The 21629-nt window shown below is 44.2% G+C and overlaps 1 protein-coding gene across 19 annotated transcripts in view; it reads left to right on the top strand.

Annotated features, from left to right (window-relative positions):
• Positions 1-21629, top strand: part of CACNA1D (calcium voltage-gated channel subunit alpha1 D) — a 455958-nt gene that overhangs the window by 370759 nt on the left and 63570 nt on the right. For all 19 annotated transcript variants that reach the window (XM_053289171.1, XM_053289170.1, XM_053289177.1 and 16 more), the window contains one exon: positions 894-1024. In XM_053289171.1, the coding sequence (XP_053145146.1) occupies positions 894-1024 (131 nt within the window). The remainder of the gene's footprint in view (positions 1-893; positions 1025-21629) is intronic.

Raw genomic sequence — 21629 nt, 5'->3', positions numbered from 1 at the left:
ACCAGAACAGGACCAAAAAATCCCCACACCATTCAAAGAAGTGCGCTAGTAAAAACTGCTCTGCTAAAGTACCAGCACTGGCAAATATAGTGCAAGAATTAACCATTCCCATAACCATGTTTTGTCATCTTTTTAAGAACCCCAAACAACCAAATACCTTAAGATAAAAATCTTGTCATGTTAAAAAACATGTTCTGCATAATAAACCTCACAGAGATGTGCGTTTTGGGTGGTATACAAATATGTTAAATAAATAAATAAATCTGTAATATCACTTTCCCCCCTTTTAATGAACCATTTCCAAACATCTACATTATTAATAGCCAAAACTAGAGTTAGTTTTTAAAAACAAATTGCTTGCAAAAAGAGGTATTTTAAACTCTGTTCCGTCCAACTGCTGACATTTCTGAAAGATACCAAGAAGCAGGACTCCAACTGAAAGGAAATTTTTTAATGCTGTATAATTTAACATAAAACCCTGCTTTCTGATGTATGTCATTTTCCTATGAATATAACCTGCTGGGTGTTCAGGGAGACTGAGATTTTATATGCCATTTTAACATGACAAGATAGAAATAATAAGATGTTGCTGAAAGGCACCAAATGCTACAAGTCTCAAGGCCCTCTTAATGTGGTTGAAACTGATCTGTTATCTATTTGAACTTAAGTTTAAAAACAATTTCCCTTTCTTTAGAAGTAGCTCACTTTCCTGCTGCTACTGTTTAGTCTAGTTTGCTTGCTAAACATTGCTTTAGGCTGCTTTGTTATAACCAAAGACCCAACTATCAAAAGCACCCATCACATTTTTTTTTCTGATTTGGATTAAGAGTGTATATCACCTGTTAAATGAAATGTGCTGACTTGGGAGAGATCTGTCTGGTCTGTTCATTTAGATGATGAGGTAACCGTGGGGAAGTTCTATGCCACCTTCCTGATACAGGACTACTTTAGGAAATTCAAGAAACGGAAAGAACAAGGACTGGTGGGGAAATATCCTGCAAAGAACACTACTATTGCACTACAGGTGATTTGGTTTTCTACATTTTTACTAACCATGTTGCAAGTTTATTGATAACAACAGGTAAATGACTATGGGTGAAATAAGCTGTGCCTCAAGGACTGTGTTTTATTGAAACACTTTGGGGTCTTCTAAGCGAGCAACCATATTGTTCTGTATCAATTGTAAGGTAAGTGCAAAATGCCTTTCTTGTCAATGCAAGCAGCAAGCAAAACCTCCCAAGTTTTCACGTGGAAACTGCAGATCTCTTAAAGAAGCTGATATTAAAACCAGCCCACGAAGCATTACATCAGGACAGCATTTTGAGGTTTGGGCTCCATGTGAGTTAACAATGACTTGTCACTTTTAGCTGACTGTTTTACTTTACAGTAGTGACTCTTCTGTACAAGCTTTCCCTTTCTCCACATACCTAAAGATTTGAGAAGCATATTATAACACCCACATCCATTGTGGGTGTGGGCAGAGGCCACCCTCCCGTGAGGCAGTTGCCTCCGGTATGGGCACCAGCCCCTTGCTATTATGGGCACCACCTCATGTGCCTCCCACTGTCCACTTACAACGGGTTGGGAACCTTGGCCCTCCAGCTGTTTTTGAACTACAACTCCCATCATCCCCAGCCACAATTAGCCTAAAAACAGCTGGAGGGCCAAGGTTCCCCACCCCTGACTTAAAACAACAACAATAACAACAAAAAGCTTTATTTGTTAGCTGCCCCATAACAAATTGTTATCAGGGTGGCTCGCAACAAAGGATTAATACATACAATAAAAGCACATCACACATTAAATGTTATGTTCCACTGCCCTTCCTTACCCCACTGGGGCATGCTGTTTATTTTCTTCTCCTTGACCCAGTAGGACATGCCTCTTCTCCCCCGCCCCCACTTCCTTCTTCCCTGATGCAAGCTAGGAATGCCCCTGCCCAGGGGCATAGCTATAATTGGGCAAACGGGTTCAAAGAACCCGAGCCGTGCCCAATCAGGAGCTGCCATTAGCGGTCCTGACACGCCCCCCGTGTCTGACGTCAGACCCGGGGGCGGGAGTTTAGATCTCGAGCGGGGGCCGCACGGCCCCTTTGAGAGTTAAACAAAGGCTGGCACTGCATTCGCAGCACCAGCCAGGAGCGGCTTTTCCCTGCAAAGGCAGGGAAGAGTTGCTCCTGGCTGGTGCTGCGAACGCAGCACCAGCCTAACTAGCTCCTGAAGTGGCCGCGCAGCCCCTTCAAGAGCGAAGACTGGTACTGTGTTTGCAACACAGCCCAGAAGCGGCTCTTCCCTGCAGGCAAGAGCCGCTCCTGGGCTGCGCTGTGAACGCAGCACCAGCCTTTAACTGCCATAGGGGCCGCATGGCCCCTTCAGCAGTTAATCTGCTTCTCCCGAACGGGAGCCAGACCATGCCCCCCGCGTCTGACATCAGATGTGGGGGTGTGGCTATCCCCTGCGTCTGATGTCAGATGCAGGGGGCGGGGCTATCAGGGTGCCCGCCGCGGCTGCACACAGGCCGCCGGCAGGCTAGCTACGCCCCTGCCCCTGCCATCATTGCCTGGTTTGGTGGCATAGTCTGAGTGCACACATATGCTTCTGACTCAGCAGTATGGCCTGAGAGTGCTGAGCACCTACCGGCAAATTGGAGGGGGAGGGATGAACCATTGTCCTTTGCCTCAGACAGCAAAATAGCTTGGACCGCCCCCTGAGTGTGGTGGAAGTGGTTTGAAAATATATTCTCAGGCCCTGAAAGCAAAGGCCTCGGAATACAGTGAATGTGTGTTCAACCTACTTCTACCACACTTCTGCATGTCTGTCTTCATCTTCAGGCTCACAAGGACCTCAGTAAGAGGCATACTGTCATCATAAGAGTTGGGATTCAATTAGGTGTCCCCCCCACTTTTTTTTAGGGTAGCAGTATGACCATGCAATATGATTTAGGATCTGTTTGGCTGTATAGGAGCATGGATGTGATTGTGCAGAACTGTTCCATTTCCCTTGTAGGTTTTGTATGTATATGTAAGATGCATATCTCTATCACTAGAAAGAGGTAGTTGGCTGGTAAATGTGAAGTGCTTATTGTGCTTTCCTTGGAGCCACCTTTGCAGAGAAAGGATGTGGAGATACCTCGGTTTAGAGTTCTGTTTTTGCGTGGCGCTTGTTTGTGGGATAAAGGAGAAGCAATTCCCATTGCTCCAGCAATCCAGAAATCCACCAGGTCACACCTCTGACAGCCCAAGTCTCTTCAGCATCTGAGGCGATGTGTTGGGCTGTCACTGCCCCCAGTACAGTTTTTCCTATTCCCCCCGCCATTCTGTTTCTCAAGCTGTGCCTGCTCTCCAGTCCAGATAGTTACTCACTGCACCCTTCCCATCTCCATCCAAAAGAATTACTATCTTGCCTTCTCCAGTAGTGGAACCAGCCAGCATTCTCTTCTTTCTTTGCTCCCATTCTAGCTTTGAAAAGAAGCAGAAGAAAATATACTTTGGCCAGCACTCCATTGGCTTCAATACACTTTATTGAGGCTAGTGGGGTTCTGGCCTAGAATGTTTCCATGGAGATGCTCTAGGCCAACATTTGTTGACCTCAATACAATTCCTTCCATTCTCTTTCCTGGCCAACCAGAATAGCAATGGAGGAGTAGGACATGGATTGTGGTAGTGGTAGCTGGCACATAGCCACTAGGATATGTTTTGTGGAGTACAGGCCTGGTGCTGGGTTAATGGAGGTGGCCAGTCTGCTGCTTTTTAAAAATCCATTGCCTGAGGTGATTGCTTATGTTTGCCTCACAGGCAGGCCACTCCCTGGCTTTATTATTCATAAAATGTATAATGCTAACTATTTTTACTCAAATGCTTTTTATACCTCAAGTATATATTATCAAAATGTAATATTTTTTACAGAGTTCTTCTCTTTCTGGGCAAACATCTCTTGTATTTCCCATTGTGAGGTTTTCCCCTGTGGTAGCCACAGCCATTTTTGTGTTTGCTTTTTAAAAAGGAGGGAGGAAGCAAAGTGTGACTTTGCTTTTTAGGTGGCACAGATATGATCAGGCGAATCAGCCAAGTTTCTAAGACACGTGCCCTCTAGATTAATTTACTTAAAATAACTGAAATACATTTGTCCTTCGCTCCCATGATGGTTTTCCTGATTAATATCATTTTTAAAACATATAAATACATTTATCTCACTCAGTCATAAACTTCCTAGGTAGCCTTTGAAGTCTTCACAAATGATATCGCAGTAGCTTTGCCAGCTACTATCTCTCCACCTCAGCCCCCGCTCTACAGTAACGGGGTAATAATACTGACCTAACTTTCAGGGTGGTTGTAAGGACGACGGAAATACCATATGTGAAGAATTATAGCTGCCTTAACTATATAAGTGCTAAGAATTGTTGTATATTCTTTTCTTTTTCTCTTTCTCCTTCTCTTTCTTAAATATCTTTACACTACCTTCAATAGTTCTTCCTGTCTCGATATATTATAATACCCATAAAACAATATACTATACTGTCGAACAATTCAATTAATGATTGCTATATTTACCCTTTAATACAGGCCTGCACAACATAAGGCCCGGGGGCCGGATTCGGCCCGCAGGGACTATTTTACTGGCCCCCAGGTATCCTGCAGCAACATAGGAGCTGGAAACTACCTTATAGTTACAGTCATTTGACCAGCAAAGAAACTACCTTATAGCGCCATCCTGTGCATGCTTTCTCAGAAATATGCTCCACGGTGTGCCCAGTGAGGCTTACTCCCATGTAAGAATGCCAAGCATTGCAGCAAGAAAGCAACAACAATTTAGGGAGAGGAGAGGACTTGGCATTTGTTTGGGGCTGGCATGCACTCCAGGGGCCCCAATGATTGAGCAGGGACAGGACCTATTCTCTGGCCACTGTCCTTGGTTGAAACCATGGGTCCATTGACAAGGGGAAGAGATCCACAAGTAACTAATAATATTAAATTTAATGTCATAATGTGCTAAAAATTTGACCTCGGCCCCTGCACATCAAGTTGTGGATGGTTCCGGTCCACTAGGGCATTTGAGTTGTGCAGCCCTGCTTTAATAGTATCATGACAGATGGCCAAAGAGACTGATCACCTGCATATGTCCTCAGGGCACAGTATTAAGGCACAGGATGCAGCAACCTTGCTGAAGTGAAAAAGGTCTAAGGCTGGTCAGTTCCTGAGTAGGCAACTAATTGGGCACCCTAAGTTCACTGCCTTGAGTTACATAGTGAAGGCAGGATATAAATTAAAAATACCTGGTAATACAGCACTGTTGCTGAAGTAAAATGGAGGGAGTAACATATAAGCAAATAGGACCATGTGGCTTGCCACTGATAATTCATATAAGCATGTGAGGTCAAAAATGTCCCCCCATACTCATGTGAATCACCTCAAGAAGCTGCATTGTTCATACATTATATAATGTAAGAGTATGTCAGCTCATACATTTCTTTCCAGACCATAGTTTTTCTAATTTGAAAGTGGTAGGGGGGAAATTGGCACAGTTGTTATTGCCATTGTTATTAATACAAATATTTGTATACTGCTTTTCAAACAAAAAAGTTCACAAAGTGGTTTACACAAAAAAGGAAATAAGATGGTTCCCTGTCTAAGAAAATCTAAGAAACACAAAGTAGACCAGTAACAGCCATCGAAAATACGAGGCCTGTGCATGGACAGAAAAGTTGGTATAGGGTCTGACCAGATCTAATCCAACCCCAAAAATGTTGGTTCAGCATCCTTTGGACTCTTCTCAATTTTGGAATCAGGTTCAGAGTGGGGACTGGGGTCAGGATCAGAGTTGGCCGAGGTCAAACAGACCTTAAACATATTTTGAAAGTAACCATGGATATACCTACTGTGAACCCAGAATAAAAGTTATCTCACACCAGAGGGTCGTAGTGGAAGTGAGGCAGCATCAGAGACTCTAAGGGGAAGTGATGTAACTCTAGATAAGGAGAACCTGGAAATAGGCTGTTTGCAAGTGAATGGGCTAAAAAAACTTGAAAAAAAACTTTTTCTAAAAAAAAAATACGTGCAAGCAGGCCGATAGAGGGCAGAAGATGGGTTCCCCACCACTACCATGATCACTTTTTTAAAAAATAAACCAGACTCTTGCTGACATTTGGAGCTCTGGAAGAGTCAGATTTTGGGGGAAATGGATCAGAGAAGTACGATGTGAACTGGGCTGGCCAAGACTGGGTTTGGACTCTCTTTGAACCGCTCTGTATTCTGTAAAATCTGATTTTGCACATGCCTAGAAAATACACTCTGCTGGGATTGGATAGGGACTGTTGTTCACCACCACTTTAAAAAAGTCGCTCTTTGCTCAGTTAGCAGGGGTTAATGAACAAAGATGTGGAGGACCATTGCACAGCTCTGAGGGGGAATGGTTTTCTGATGGTGACCTATTGGGGGTTAGCTCCTAAAGATATACCCCACTCCTCTGCATCGGAGTGTGGTTTTCCCAACTTTCCTTCGGTAATTTCTCTCTGCAGCAGCAACTGAAGCACTTTACCTCAAAGAGTTGCAGAGTAAATCTTGGGAAGAACAGCCACAATCCATATGTATTGAAATTCCATGGTAGGAACAGCTGAGCCTTTATTCCTTGCAATCATGATTATTTTCATTGTGCCAAGTAAAGAATTTGCAAAGGAAAGGGAAGAGTACTGCATCAAGGAGCACTCGACCCACCCTCCTCTCTCCTTCCATTTGTAGCTACAATAATAGCTCAGCTATAGCTCAGCCAAAGGTAATTCCATGGCTGTAATAAAGATTCCCTTGGGGCAAAGGAGGAGGAAAAATCCAGAGGGTGTTTTTTTTCCCCCTTTGTTTGAGTACACTTCAAATTTGCTGAAATCACAATTTATTGAAATTGTTTCAGCACAAAAGTACAAATGAAAAATAAAATTAAGTAGTAAGGGTACAAAAACCCTTGCCCATTTCCCAAGATCAATCGACAACTCCAATCCCCAGGCACCACAGATATGGAGGGAAAGGTGTTAGATGCCACCTGTAGCTTCCTCTGGAACTCAGCTCCCTCTGTCTTTCTCCTCTCCAGGGAGCTTTCCAGATTAGACCCTGCAACGGTGTCAAGTCGTATCCCAGAAGTGTGCTTTCACACTTCCTGTGTTATGACACCGCAGTCCCTACATGGACAGCAGGGTGCTATTCACATCTCCAGTGACTTGTTTTGAATTTAATCGCTGTGATATAGAACTAGGACGTTGTATATCTGGCGTAAGAAAGTTGCTGCTTTTCGGGTTGTTAGTTTGTGCAAGACTGCTTCCCCTGCTGTTTAAATTTTGAATGCGACTTGCCTGAATGGAGGAATTTTGCTGCTGTTGAGCAGCTAGTCTGGCAAGCACCCAAGAGCGTCAGGCATTGTCAACATCCTGCTGCCCTCTTCCATGGCACTGTCCCATTTAAATCATCCCTTGCTCTTTTGCACAAATGAGGAGGTGAGAGGAGGCTTTGGAGGCTCCTGATCCTAGGCCTTGCAGCCTGACAGCAAGAGGGCAGGTTACCAGCAGCCCCCTTCCCACCACTGTTCATGCTCTCCCAAACTTCCAAAGCTAGAATTGAGGGCTTCCCACACTAGCCTTGGAGGCTTGGAAGAATGCATTGGAAGGAGGATGGTAATCATGAGGCTGCAAGGCTAGGATCAGGAGCATCCTCTTCCCCCAGCCCACAATCTTCTCATGAGGGCAAGGGGCTATTTATTTATATATCTTTACATTTATAGAGCAGCACTGAGGAGGATGGCAGGTTGCTGGTAATGGGTGAAGCTCTCAGAGGAGCAAGACAGAGGGAACGGAAATCCAAAGGGGAAAGGCTGCCAGCAGCATCCAATACTTTTTCTTCCCCTCCGTATCTGTGGTGCCTGGGGAATGGAGTAACTGATTAACTTCAAGCCTCCAATCCTAGCAAGCAGATTATTGTGCAAGCCCACAGAAGCTCCTGCCGAAAAAACTCCCTCCATATAGAAATGCTGTACGTGTGAATGAACTGGGCTTCTCTTGATGAATTGGAAGAACACTATGTTGATAGACTGGAATTAAGTACCTCTCTGAAGGCCAGCACTTCTGCTTTTCCAAACTGACTTCACTGACTTGAATCTTTATGCACATTCAAAGTACAACAGAGAATTACAGTCATTAATGGCTTCAATAAGAAACTTGGATTCTTGCTGCAACAACTGTCACAAGATTTGGATAAAAAAGATGCTGGGAAATCCATGATTTGGCTTCTAGTTCAAAGCAACCAGAGCAAGTGTTTAACACTTTTCCTGTGCCATTTTCTTGTTCTGAATTATACCCCCTGCAAAACTGCTGTTTGCACTGTGGAGAGAAACATATAGGTATCTGTATTGTGCCTGTATGCTGCCCTATATGGAGCAAATATCTTCATGAGATGACTGGTGAAATGGCGTGTTGTGAGGGGGATGGTGGTGGTTAAAGATTTCTCCACAGTACTGCTTCCCTGATCTGATTTGGGGGCTATGTATCAGGGGCGTAACTATAATAGGGCAAGGGGAGACAGTTGTCTGGGGGCCCACTGCCTTGTGGGCCCCCCCCAGAGGTGTCACATGACTGACCCCCACCACCACACACCCGCCCAGGCTTCCTTCAGTTGTATTCATCCTCCGAAATTGATGTGAGTGTTAAGACCTGGAGCTACCAGGACAGCATGTCTTTCTCGAGTACCATTAAATGACTTGCATCGTCCACCATTTACAAAACCTTTTAAAAAATAATTAGGATGATGTTCTGTTGTAAAATCTTGTCTCTGGGCCCACTCCAACCTTGCTACACCCCTGCTATGTATGTATGTATGTATGTATATATATACATATGCACATCTCACCATTTAAGAATACTATTTCTGCAAGGTGGCTAAATATTAAACTAACAAACTGAAAGAACAATAACAATAATGCTAAAACATGAATAAAGGTAAGGGAACTTACGCTGCTCTGTCAAAGGGCAGCTTTACGGGTGCTTTAACTTTTGTTTTTAAACCCACAAGAACTTGTGGATATCCCAGTGTTTTGTCTAAATAACTTTAGAAACTAATTAGACGTACTTTCTATAATTTAGTCATATGTCATTTTTTAACACATTGTTTACTTATTTATTTAAAATCTTTTGAAACCCCATCTTCCAGGCCACATGCTTCACAAGGCAGCTTGCAAGTTTAATTAAAAGGGGCAACATTTTAAAAATAAAAATAATCCAAGGGGCAAAGGGAAAAAAACCGAATAGCAATAAAATAAAGGCCAAATATAGCTCACTATTAGCTATAGCAATAAAAATCAATTAAAGCTTTAGTAAAAAGAACTTCACAAAAGAGAAGACTCTTTTAATGCACCTTTGGACTACTTCTAGCTGCACTGAACTTCACAAGTGGTTATGTAGCAACACAGTCTTCATGTTATAGTATAGGCAGAAACTAACAAGATGCCGGGGGGGAGGGGCGGTGGGCAGTTTCTTCACAACAATGAGACAGAAAGTTGTAGACAGTGATGGTTCAGATCAATAGACCCATCTCTGACAGATCCGGGAGCTTCTGATCCATTTGGATAGCACAGGGCCTCTTTGTAATCTTTTTTCCTTTAAGTCTTTATATTTTAGAATTTAGAAAAAACTTCTGAGGTGTGAATTCTCATTCTATCATAGCAAATGAGATTTTTTCCAATTAAACAACTCTCATGACCCGACTTTCACTTTTTCACACTTTACTATGAATAATATGAGGAAGTAATCAATTTAGCACACTTCACCTTATGAAGACAAACCTCATAAAAATAAATTCACCAAAATTCACCCCCTGCCCAATCACTCTTAAATTGGGGATGGGTGGTAGCCTCCGCCCATTAGACACTATCTACCAGCCCACCCCACTCCTTTGGGGCAGATCCACTTTCTGCCCCCAATCTGCCCCAAAGACACCCAAACTTCAAAAATTCTCAAAAAATCAGCCCTCTGCCCAATCCCCCTGAAATTGGGGTGGTAGCCTCCACCCATTAGACACTACCACCCCACCCCACTATTTTGGGGCAGATCCACTTTCTGCCCCCAAACTGCCCCAAAGTCACTAAAACTTCAAAAATTCTCAAAAAATAACCCCTTTGTCCAAACCCCCTGAAATTGGGGTTGTAGCCTCCACCCATTAGGCACTACCACCCCACCCCACTATTCTGCCCCAAAGACATGAAAATTTCAGAAATTTACCAAAAATCAGCCCTTTGCCCAATCCCCCTGAAATTGGGGTGGTAGCCTGCACCCATTAGGCACTACAACCCCACCCCACTCCTTTTGCCCAGATCCCATGCTATGCCCCCGAACTGCCCCAAAGTCACTAAAACTTTAAAAATTCACCAAAAATCAGGATTTTCCCCAATCCCCCTGAAATTGGGGTGGTAGACTCTACCCATTGGGCACTACCACCCCACCCCAAAATTTTGCCCCTGGGCCCCTTTTTACCCTCCTGAATCGATTCGGATTTGGATTAAATCCGAATCCGAACCGAATCAAGGGTGATTCGGGTGACCCAGATTCGGGCACAAAACAGAACAGGGGTGATTCGGTTCGGGTCCGAGCCGAATCACCCGAAAACCCAAATTGCACACCCCTAGTGAGAGCAACTGGCCCTATTCAACCCCAGCACAACATCCCTTCAGTGGCTGTTGCTGGTGTCTACATTGTGTTTATTTTTAGATTGTGAGCCCTTTGGGGACAGGAACCACCTTCTCATTCTTTTTCTATGTAAACTACTTTGTGAATGTCTTGTTGAAAAATGGTATATAAAATAATAGTAGCAACAGTAGCAGTACATGATCAAATACCACTGGTGCAAAGACAATATAGTGTTGTTCTTCCTTCATACTCAGAAGGTGGTGCTGGAAGATGCCCACTGCAGTCCCTGGCCTTTTGCCTAAGGGGTGCTACAGAGGTATAGAAATTGAATAAATAGATAGATAGCCCGCTAGTCTAGGATTACTAGTTGCTGGTGGGGAGGGGGGTGGGTGAGCGAGTGATGGGGAGGGGGTGGGCAGGCAAGTGAGCGGTGTGGCGGGGCAGGCAAGTGAACAGCAGGGAGGGAGTAGGGGAGGGTGGGGAAGCGAGAGTGGGTAAATGACACTGAGCAATAAAGCAGGGGCTGTGGTGGGGGGGCAGGCAAGGAGAGCAACAAAGTCCTAGCGCACAGATGATCTGTGTGGGTTCAGCTTGTTGTTTCTAAACCTTGAATACAGGCAAAAGTCAGCTTTTCCTTGAATAAACCCCTTGTTTAACTAGCAACAGATTTAACTTTGTATTCCAGGCTCTTGCTGCTTGCTTTGAACCATATGTGCTCTTTTGGAGGTTACACACAAGACCCTCCTTACCAGGTCCCTCGAACCCTGGTCGTTTCTTCATGTAAATGTCCTCTTTAATTTCACCATGTAAAATGCAGTTTTGACATCTAAATGATCGACGTACATTTTCCTCGCTGCTGCATTTCAGAGCATTTTTGTAGAAGAGTGTTTTACTATTGGGGCAAAAGTTTCATCATAATCCTCACCATATTCTTGAGAATATCCTTTAGCTACAAGCCTTGCTTTATAGAGTTGAACATCTCCTTCTGCATCATTCTTCACTTTGAAAAACCACTTGCACCCTACAGTTTTAGTTCCCATGGGCAGCTCCGTAAGTATCCACATGTTATTTTCACGTAGAGATTAGATCTCTTCTTCTGCAGCTTTTCTCCAATAGCAAGCTTGATCAGCTGGCATTTTGTCAATATCCTCCCATGTGCTAAGCTCTTGCACATTTTCTTCGTGTGTGTGTGTGTGTGTGTAAAAATTTATATACTGACTTTCATTTAAAACAATCCCAAGGTGGTTTACAAAAATTAAAAAACATAATAAAAATGGCTGTTAAAAGTATTAAGCTAAAAATATGACAACAAATCTGATTTAAAATATATAATATACAAACACAAAAATTGTACATGGATAAAAACACACAGAAGCAGCAATAAAACAATCATGTAAAGGCCTGGATAAAAGGCCAAGATTTAACAATATTTCTAAAACTGTGATGGAGTCCGAGGAGCAATTGACCACTGGGAGAGCATTCCAAAGTCTGGGGGCAGCAACAGAGAAGGCCCTGTCCCACGTGCATGACAACTGAGCCTCCCTCATTGTTGGCACCCAGAGCAGAGCCCCCTCAGATAATCTCATCATGCGGGCAGCAACCTTTGGGAGCAGGCAGTCCCTCAGGTATCCCAGGCCCAAACCGTTAAGGTCTTTAAAGGTCAAAACCAGCACATTCGATTGGACCTGAAAACACACTGGTAACCAGTGCAGCTCTTTCAAAATAGGTGTGATATGATCACACCGGGCAGCTCCAGATAGAACCCTACCTGCCGCATTTTGTACAAGCTGCAGTTTCCGGATATTCTTCAAGGGCAGCCCCACGTAGAGCACGTTACAGTAATCCAGCCATGACGTGACTAAGGCATGGGTAACTGCGGCCAGATCTACCTTCTCAAGAAAGGGACGCAGCTGGCACACTAGCCGAAGCCGTGCAAAGGCACCCCTGGCCACCGCCTCCACCTGAGCCTCTAAAAGCAGAGCCGGGTCCAGTAATACCTCCAAGCTGCGTACTTGCTCCTTCAAGGAGAGTGCAACCCTATCTAAAACAGGTAGAATCACCTCATCCCAATTGGCTCTCCTACTGACCAACATTACCTTCATCTTGTCTAGATTCAGTCCTAGTTTATTAGCCAACATCCAACCCTTCAAGGCCTCCAGTCCCTGACTCAGGACATCCACCGCCTCCCTAGGATCAGGTGACAAGGAGAGATAGAGCTGAGTGTCATCTGCATATTGCTGACAACTCAGTCCAGGTCTCCAGATGACCTCTCCCTTTCCTTTCCTGCATTGGGGATAGGTGGGCTTCGTTTCTTTCACCCTTACACAGCATGTACACTTGGACTCTGTATTACAGTGTCTTATATTTAGGCCTCTGGCTAGATCCTCCTTCTCCAGTTAAAGTATTGCATTGGGATCTCTGTGTCCCATTCTTCTGTGCCATAAATGTGCCTTTACATTTTTAATGTGAAAATTGCCTTGTAATTTTGGCCTCTTCATTTGTACAATCCATTTTAAATAGGCCACTCTCTTGCAAAGTTCCTTTCATAAGTAGTTCACTCTCAGCATGTCCTTTACTCACATGTGATTTACCCTCTACATATTGCTGCAAAACCCTGTTTAAACAAAACCTTCCCAATCTGCATAAGAAATTGGTAGTCCCAGGTAAGTAGTCCTGGGACAGGGAGGTGAAAGAAGTGTTTTGATAATTGAGGCTGTTCTCACGATCAGCCGAAATCGGGCTAAGGGAGCCTAGCCCAATTTCGGCTGATTGTGCGCTGGAACGGGAGCCACGCGGCTCCCGGCAGCAAACCTCCCAAAGTACCCCTCCCCTTAGCCAAAGTTAACAGAGCGAGCACCCTGTTAACCTCATCTTTTTGATTATGTACTGCCATGACATGGCTCCATGCCGCAGCAACACATGAGGAGACCCATAGCCAGGAGGCTGCAAACAGCCTCCTGGGCTCTGAGGTCTCTCCAGCACTCGCTCGGAGGTCTCTCCAGCACTCGCGCGGGGCATCCTGGGGGCTGTGCAGCCCCCGATTCCCGCAGTCCCCGCCAGCTCCATGATGGAGCCGGCAGTCATGTGGGTGGCCAATCCGGCCGCCCAGGGCTGCAATTGTGATAGTCTGCGGGGAGGGTCTCACTGATTGTGAGACTCACCTCATTGTGTTAACCAGCCTTTGTGGGCTTGGTAAATGAAAATGAATGGAAGATTATTATTTTGTGGGTTTTTTTAAAAAAATCTGCTTATTTACTAGTATAATCAAAATTTGCCATGCCTGTTGTTCAACTAACTTCAGAAGCCATCACTCACCAAAAACTGCACACACCAAAATTCTCTAGATGGGACAAGACGTGAATTTCTGAATCTGGACAATTTTCTTTATACAGTTTGACAAGTAACAGCAATGTGGGGACAAATAACCCTGGGTGTCTGGGGCCCCAAGGGCTGCCATGGTTTCCCATCATCTCTTCCCCTTCACCCAGCTGCCAAAGGAAGCACTTGCTGGCTGGAAGCATGACCCATGGCCCTTCTCCCATGCCTTGCAGTGAGTACTTCATTCACCGGCTCTGTATTCTTTCTCTCCCTTGAGTGAGGGAAAGGAAGTATCCAGCTGGCAAATGAAGCACTTGCAGCTGAGAAAGTTAGACACAGCCCATTAGTTCCTTACAACTGGTGAGCAATTAATTCACCAATTGGTGTTTTGGGGTGAATGAGAAAAAGAAAGCGCCCAGCCAATGAACAAAGTGCTCACCAGCTGGAAGGAGACCGACGGGTTGTGTGTCCCCTGCACCTAGTGCTGGCCAGCCATGCCCCCTGTGATGGCATGCATTTGAAACGGAAGCAAGAGGCATGGCTGGCATGGGCAAGCAGTAGTGGCTTGTCCCTGGGCTGCCACAGAGCTTTTCTATGCAGTTGCTGCAGTGTCTTCAGGTTGATTAATGAGATATAAATGCTACTTTTTCACTGCAATAGTAAGGAGTGTTATTTATTTTGTCCACGTAAGCCCCTTAAAGAACTTCTGTTGAAAAGTCATATATAAATATTCATAGTAATTAGCAATATGCACGAAATGTAATTTGTGTTTTATTCCAAGCTTGGAATGGAACACAGATGCTCAAGATCATTCTGTCAGAACAACAGGTTGAGCTGGTTGTTCCAACGGAACGACCCTGCTCTGAATCTGAATGTTCCAACCACCATTTTGGACTCCAAAATGCCACTCTTCTGGCTTGTGCATGCACAGCAGCCATTTGTGTGGTGATGCTGACCATGCAAATGGCTGCGATATGTGCACAGAGGCCAGGAGAGTGCCATTTTGGTGCCCAAAATGGCACTCAGAATGTTTCAAGTGTTCTGATTCGTAACAAGGTCATTCCGTTCCAAGCTCGTAACAGGCCCTTCATTTGAAGGAAGTTCATTTGAAGGGAACACTGAATAGCCCGTTTTGCGGTCAGAACGCTCTGACCATGAACCGTTCTGCACATCCCTTGTAGTTATAGTAGTAAAGTGATAAATGGAATTCACATGAAAACAGCAAACACCAACATAATGTGAAATGGAAAGTGAGAGTTATTAACTTTGGGGAGTTCAGTAATATGAGTGGGGAACTCCTCAAGTGCTTGGGTGGGATCGGCACTCCTGCTAAGTAGGCTTCAATTGGATGCTTTTTTCCAAAGGCACAACCGAGGTGTTTCCCAGATTCTAGCTCCTTAAGGATTTGTCAGGATTTGAATGAGCTATTATGTTTTTGTTGGTCGCTTGTCAGGGAGAGGTTTAGCAGGCACAACTTCTCAGGCAACCCACCCTCTGCAGAAATCTAACTTTTTCCTCAAAACTGGAGGGAAGTGCATCATTATACACAATGTGATTGTGGCTTATGGCTATGCTTTTGGTTGCTGTGTCAGATAGTGGAGATAAGTTGTCAGTCTGTGCAACTTTTAACGGAATTATGTATACTTAACAACATGGTGATGTGAGTTTATTTTGGCATCAAGGAGGCTTGAATCTTTTGGTTGAGAAATATTGTGCCAGAGGATGATCCATTTTGTCAAAAGTACTGCAGTGATTTAAACTTACAGGAGCTGTTAGCCACTGATGCCATTTATCACAAACATTGATGCAGTTTGTTGCATCCTATGTGGTGTTCCATTAACAGAAGATGCTCCATTTGTGCAAAGGAAGGGTCAGTTTTGCCAATCCCCTTTTCCTTTGCATCCTCCCTACCTGCCCAAATCTGCTCCTAAAGTTTGGGGAACCATCTGGAATAGGATGGCATGCAACATGGGGCTGTAACAGGAGGGAAGGATTTAACAAAAACAAATCAAATGCTTATTTTATATTGTAGTTGTTTTTTAAAAGTCCCTTTCCTAGTATAGTTACAACAACAGTTGGACTAATCAGTATTATTATTATTAATTATTATTAATTCAATTTCTATACCGCCCTTCCAAAAATGGCTCAGGGCGGTTTACATAGAGAAATAATAAATAAATAAGATGGATCCCTGTCCCCAAAGGGCTCACAAGATAGACACCAGCAACAGTCACTGGAGGTACTGTGCTGGGGGTGGATAGGGCCAGTTAGTCTCCCCCTGCTAAATAAAGAGAATCACCATAGTAGAACTCTTTGCCCAGTTAGCAGGGATGACAGAGTATCAACGTATCAAGGACATAAGCTTTAGAAATATTTTTCTAAGTGTATGCACATGAGATATTAAGGTTATAGAGTTACATTGTAGCACGTATTATTGTCACACCAGTTGTGGCCCTCTAAATTCCATTAATGAAAATATGTCTTGATGGTGATTTTTGTCTGTCTGTTTATCTGTCTGTCTGTCTCAAATTTATTGCATTTTATACTGCCCAATCCAGTAGCTCTAAACAGTTTACAACCAATAAAAATAATGTGAGTGTTCATAACTTCAGGAACTAAAACTACATAATTTCTTGTGTGTGTGTGTATAAATCATATAATTCGGCAGCTAAATTGATGAAGGAAATCATGTCAACATATCCAAGTCAAAGAAACCTCCATATTTAATAAATCTGGGTGGCCATTGTCCTTCATGGTCTCTGCGGATTCACGTTGATGAGCTCTTCACCTGTGCAGAGTATCTATCAGAACCTTCTAGAGCTTAGCCCCAAGAGTGTTGCCACGAGCCATGCCCCAATGGAGGGATAGCACCTTTCCGATTGTGTCCCTCATCTCCTTGAGTTCTTTGTTGTAGTGGTAAAATAGAAGAATATCTCTTTTGTTTGACCTGCCAGCCAAGCAACTTTAGCTTCGATCACTTAACGCCCCCTTAATACTTTTATTCCTCCACTATATCTTATCTACATATTCCTCCTTTCATTTTGCGATTTTATTTTCCTTTGTGCCCCCCTGCCTTCCCATTGCTATATCCCAGCAGCAGCCACAGGTTTATGGTTCTTTGCATGATTTTCAAAACTGCAAGACTTAAGGAGGAAAACTTAAAACTACTAACCTAACTACTACTAAAACTTAAAACTACTAACCTAAAAACTACTAACTACTAACCATGATCATTGCCTCCTCTGCTTTGGGTAGATCACAAAGTTGAATCTTGCAGCCACTGCCAATATATCAACAAGCAAGCAAAATGCAATTGCTTATCAAAACTTTGTGCCATCCTCTGAGAGAAAGCCCTTTAGGCCTCTGACTCTCTGGCCCAAACTCCAAGCACTAGCACCGACCTTATTTGCAAGGTTTCATTGCCTTCTGCCACCCTACTCTGATTTTCAGCCTCTCTGTGACTTCTCCAGGGGTGTATCTAGGGTAGGGCAGGCAGGGCACGTGCCCTGGGCGCCACTTGAAGGGGGGGTGCCATTCTCTAAAATTAAAAAACAATTTAAAATGATCGCCAAAAACAAAATGGCCACTGCACATGCTCAAATGGCCTCTATTTTTAGCGGCCATTTAAAAAAAAATATTTTAAACCACAGCCACAACACATGCTCAAATGGTCCCTGCGAGGCCCTAGAGGCCAGCGCACCCCCTCCACAGCCTTTAGGAAGCACCCCGAAGGGGCTACAGGTAAAAAATAATAATATAATGTAAGGCACTGTACACATATTTAGTTTGGAACTATGTAAAGAGAATCAGGGCTTGTGAATACTGAGCTGAAGCTTATGAGCTAGGATTGTATTCATTTGTTCTTACTTTGCTTCTTGTGATAAGTGAGTTAAATGTGATGTCTTAATAATATGGCTATTAATGGTGAGTTTGTCTTTGAATCAGTGTGAAATCCATAGTATTAAGGCCCACTGGGAGTTTCTTGCTCTCTTTCTCTCATTTTAACTGTCTTTCTGAAATACTAGATTATATTCCAAGCAGTGACACAATTTACTCTGCGTATCCTTTAATTATTTTCAGAGTATCTGGGAAACGCCAAATTCTCCATTTATTTTTAAAACTTACGGAATAGTGATGCTACAATGCATAGCAGAGAATGAGACAGGCACTTCAGTTTAGTTTTCCAAGTACACCTCCACATAGTATTTGGGTCTTTCATGAGCCCCAGCATACTGGCATTTGTAGTTTTCCAGCATTTTTTGGTCTGGCTACGTCCGTTGCTAAATAGTTTTTGAAATATGAAAACATTAATGAGCTTGACTTGTATTTTTGAGCTGATATTATGGTAAAGTTATCTGAAAGATGGGTGTCAGATGTTTGGACAGGGGGCGCAATTTCAGTGCTTGCCCTAGGCACTATTTTCCCTAGATACGCCTCTGGACTTCTCCCATGGAGTCACAAGGAATTGCAGACATAAGAATGCTCAGTTCTCTAACCCCATACCTCTGTTAGCCAACTCTGTGCAGAGTAGGCTTCAGCTATCAATATTAGTACCCCCATCAGGCTTGATGAGGTCAATACATATGCCAGGGTTCTCAATCCTCTTCACTGACCCCAGCATGATCCCCACCACCCGTCATGACCAGTTGCATGGAGTCTGCTGGTCACGACAGCAATCACACACACCCCAACCTGCTGTCTGGAGTTTCGCCCTGAAGAGGGGCGAGCAGTAAATGTAGTGGAACCAGGCCCAAGTCCTGACACCAGGCTGTGGCATGAGCCTGCTAGGTGAGTGGGCCCCAATTTTGGGACAGGACACCACTAGAGGGATTGCTCTCATCTTCACTTTCTACCTCCATAGTCCTGGGACCATGGCTGGAACTGGTCTTGCCACTAACATCACCAAGTGCACTATCCAAACTACCACAGTCATCATCTGTATCTTTTCCACACCATGATTCCACACCTTCTTTGCGGTTATGACCCACAACTGGCTATTGTCAGCTGTCATACTAGTCCCACCAAGCTCTACCTTAGAACCAACCACAATGAATCTTTTGTCGGCCCTAATGAGCAGCTCCTGTGCTTCCCCTGTCTTCCACTGACACCTACAGCTTCATCTGCAACCATACCCACATAGACACTGCCTGATCCACATCCTCTTCCTCCACATTCCAATTCAATTCAGAGGTCCTTTTCTCATCCAACTCCAACTTTTCTCCTCCCCCCCCCTTTTTGGGCTTTTGCTTTGGGTTCATTCCCTACTCAGTTAGTTAGCAACACTAAACTTATTTCATCCACAGAGGACCTCTACCTATACACCAAACAGCTCACCTGAATGACCTTGGACTCACCAATTTTTCCAACAAATTGAAACAGACTCATGCTCAGGTCATACTTCCCATGCTCCCTGAACTCCTCAAAGTTGCAAAAAAGCTCCTAGGATAAGCTGTCATCTGCCCTTCTATGTCTTGTTGCTTCAAAACCATGTTCCATGCCCAACACCAGGATTCTTTTTTTCTCTTGCATCATCTAGTACCCAACTCTGTAGTTGTTAAGGTGGCATAATTCTGCAACAGGCAAAAATCTCTGCATTCTCCCTAATCACAAAGCATGAAAACTTGACACCATGGGACAAAAATTTCACTCCATAGCTGTCCTTCAATTTTGCATTACTAACTACTAGGTCCTTCCTTTGGGAAACTGAATCGATGTTTTTACACCATCAGGACAAACAGGACCTTGACACAGTTTTTCAAAATAAAGTCTTCTTTGTTGTTAAAAGAGCCTACACTTCATGCCACCATTGCAGCTCCAAAGCCATGACTAGCACTATATTGCTCAATTGCTATGCTCAACTTTGTACCTCTAGTTGACCCTTTGGGTGCATTCCCACTGTGTGATAGTGATGCCATCATCAGATCCGGCACTGATTATACTACAGAACATGTCCAAAAATCAAGATCACGGCCTGTTCCATGGGCCTCAACAAACAGTGTGATCTTGACCATCTCAACGACATCACTCTTTCTATACACCCACTGGTAAAGCCTTTTGCACTTCCCTTTCACCTATCTCCAGGAGGCATTTCTCCTTCACAAAACAAATGTCTATCTCTTCCAGACCCAAGCCCTCTATCTGTGTCAAACAGTCATGACTTCACACACCATCTCTTTGACTCCAGTTGAATTGTGAGTTTTGGTGGTAGATGCTATCCACCTGGAAAGATACTGGGAGAAGGCTTGCAAACCTTCACATGGTCCATAATAACAGAGACAAAGTTGTGGGTCTGAAGGGTTTCGTCCTGTGGTTGTAGAATGAGAGGGCATAGCACAGATCAAGGGAGTGGAGTGCCCATTCACCATCAGAGCAGGGTGAAGGAAAGAACACAGGGAGGGCAATATTATGTGTCATGTGGAAGGATGCAAGAAGAAAACAGTGGAGAACGCCCCTATCCTGATGAAAAATAAGGAAGGAAAAGTTGGTCTGGAGGACCTGTAGTTCACTTACATTGCAAGAAGAAGGTGTAAATCGAACTGAGAGAGAGTAAGTCGCAGGAAGCCAGGGGGCTGAGGCCCTTAGAGAGAAGTGTGTGTTCCAAACTGTTCCTCTTCTTCTTGAACTGGCACCACATCACTTCCTACAACTGGGTGTTCACTATCATCCAACTTAAATATGCAATTTTAAAAAAAAATTATATAATTTATGAGGAAAGAGATCTTGGGGTTGTGGTGGACAGCTTGTTGAAAGTGTCAACTCAGTGCACGGCAGCTGTGAAAAGGGCAAATTCCATGCTAGGGATCATTAGGAAGATGATTGAAAATAAAAACACTACTATTATAATGCCCTTGTACAAATCTATGGTGCGGTCACATTTGGAGTACTGCATGCAGTTCTGGTCACTGTATCTTAAGGAGGGCATTGTAGAACTGGAAAAGTGCAGAAGGGGGAAACCAAGATGATTATGGCCTAGAGCAGCTTCCTTATGAGGCAAGGCTACAGCATCTGGGACTTCTTCGTTTAGAAAAGAGGCAAATATGAGGGGACATAATAGAGGTGTATAAAATTGTGCATGACGTAGAGAGAGTGAACTGAGAGGAATTTTTCTCCCTCTCTCACAACACTAGAATCACAGGTCATTCCATGAAACTGAAGGCTGGGAAATATATGACTGACCATATGACTATAGTACTGAAATATCTGACTACTAGCTGGGCTGGGCTGACCCACTTCTCCCCCTCCCCCGCAGTTTCTGGCTGGCGGGCTGGCTGGAAAGCTGGCCCGCCACCTCTTCCCACCCTCCCACCTACCAATTCCCGGTGTTCGGGCCAGCCCGTTGCCGCCTGCTCTCTCTGGCCACCCACCCACTGGCAGGAGCAGTGGGTGGTTCTCCCCCACCTGCCTGCGGTTTCTGGCTGGCAGGCTGGCTGGAAAGGCAGCCCACCACCTCCTCCTGCCCGTCTGCTGGTGGCCGATATCCCTATTTTCTCCCCATCCTCATCGCTAATTGGCAGCTGCTCGAGAACTCTTGTGAGAGCTGCCACACATGGGATTAGCGATGGGTACGCATAGGAGAAATAAATATATAGATAGTACTTACGTACTTTTTTCACACAGCACATAATTAATCTGTGGAATTCTCTGCCACATAATGTGAT

Source organism: Hemicordylus capensis, chromosome 2 (genome assembly GCF_027244095.1).
Source record: "Hemicordylus capensis ecotype Gifberg chromosome 2, rHemCap1.1.pri, whole genome shotgun sequence".
NCBI classification, from domain to species: domain Eukaryota; kingdom Metazoa; phylum Chordata; class Lepidosauria; order Squamata; family Cordylidae; genus Hemicordylus; species Hemicordylus capensis.
The sequence above is the reverse complement of the archived record's forward strand: the minus strand, read 5'-3'. Positions and strand labels throughout refer to the sequence as shown.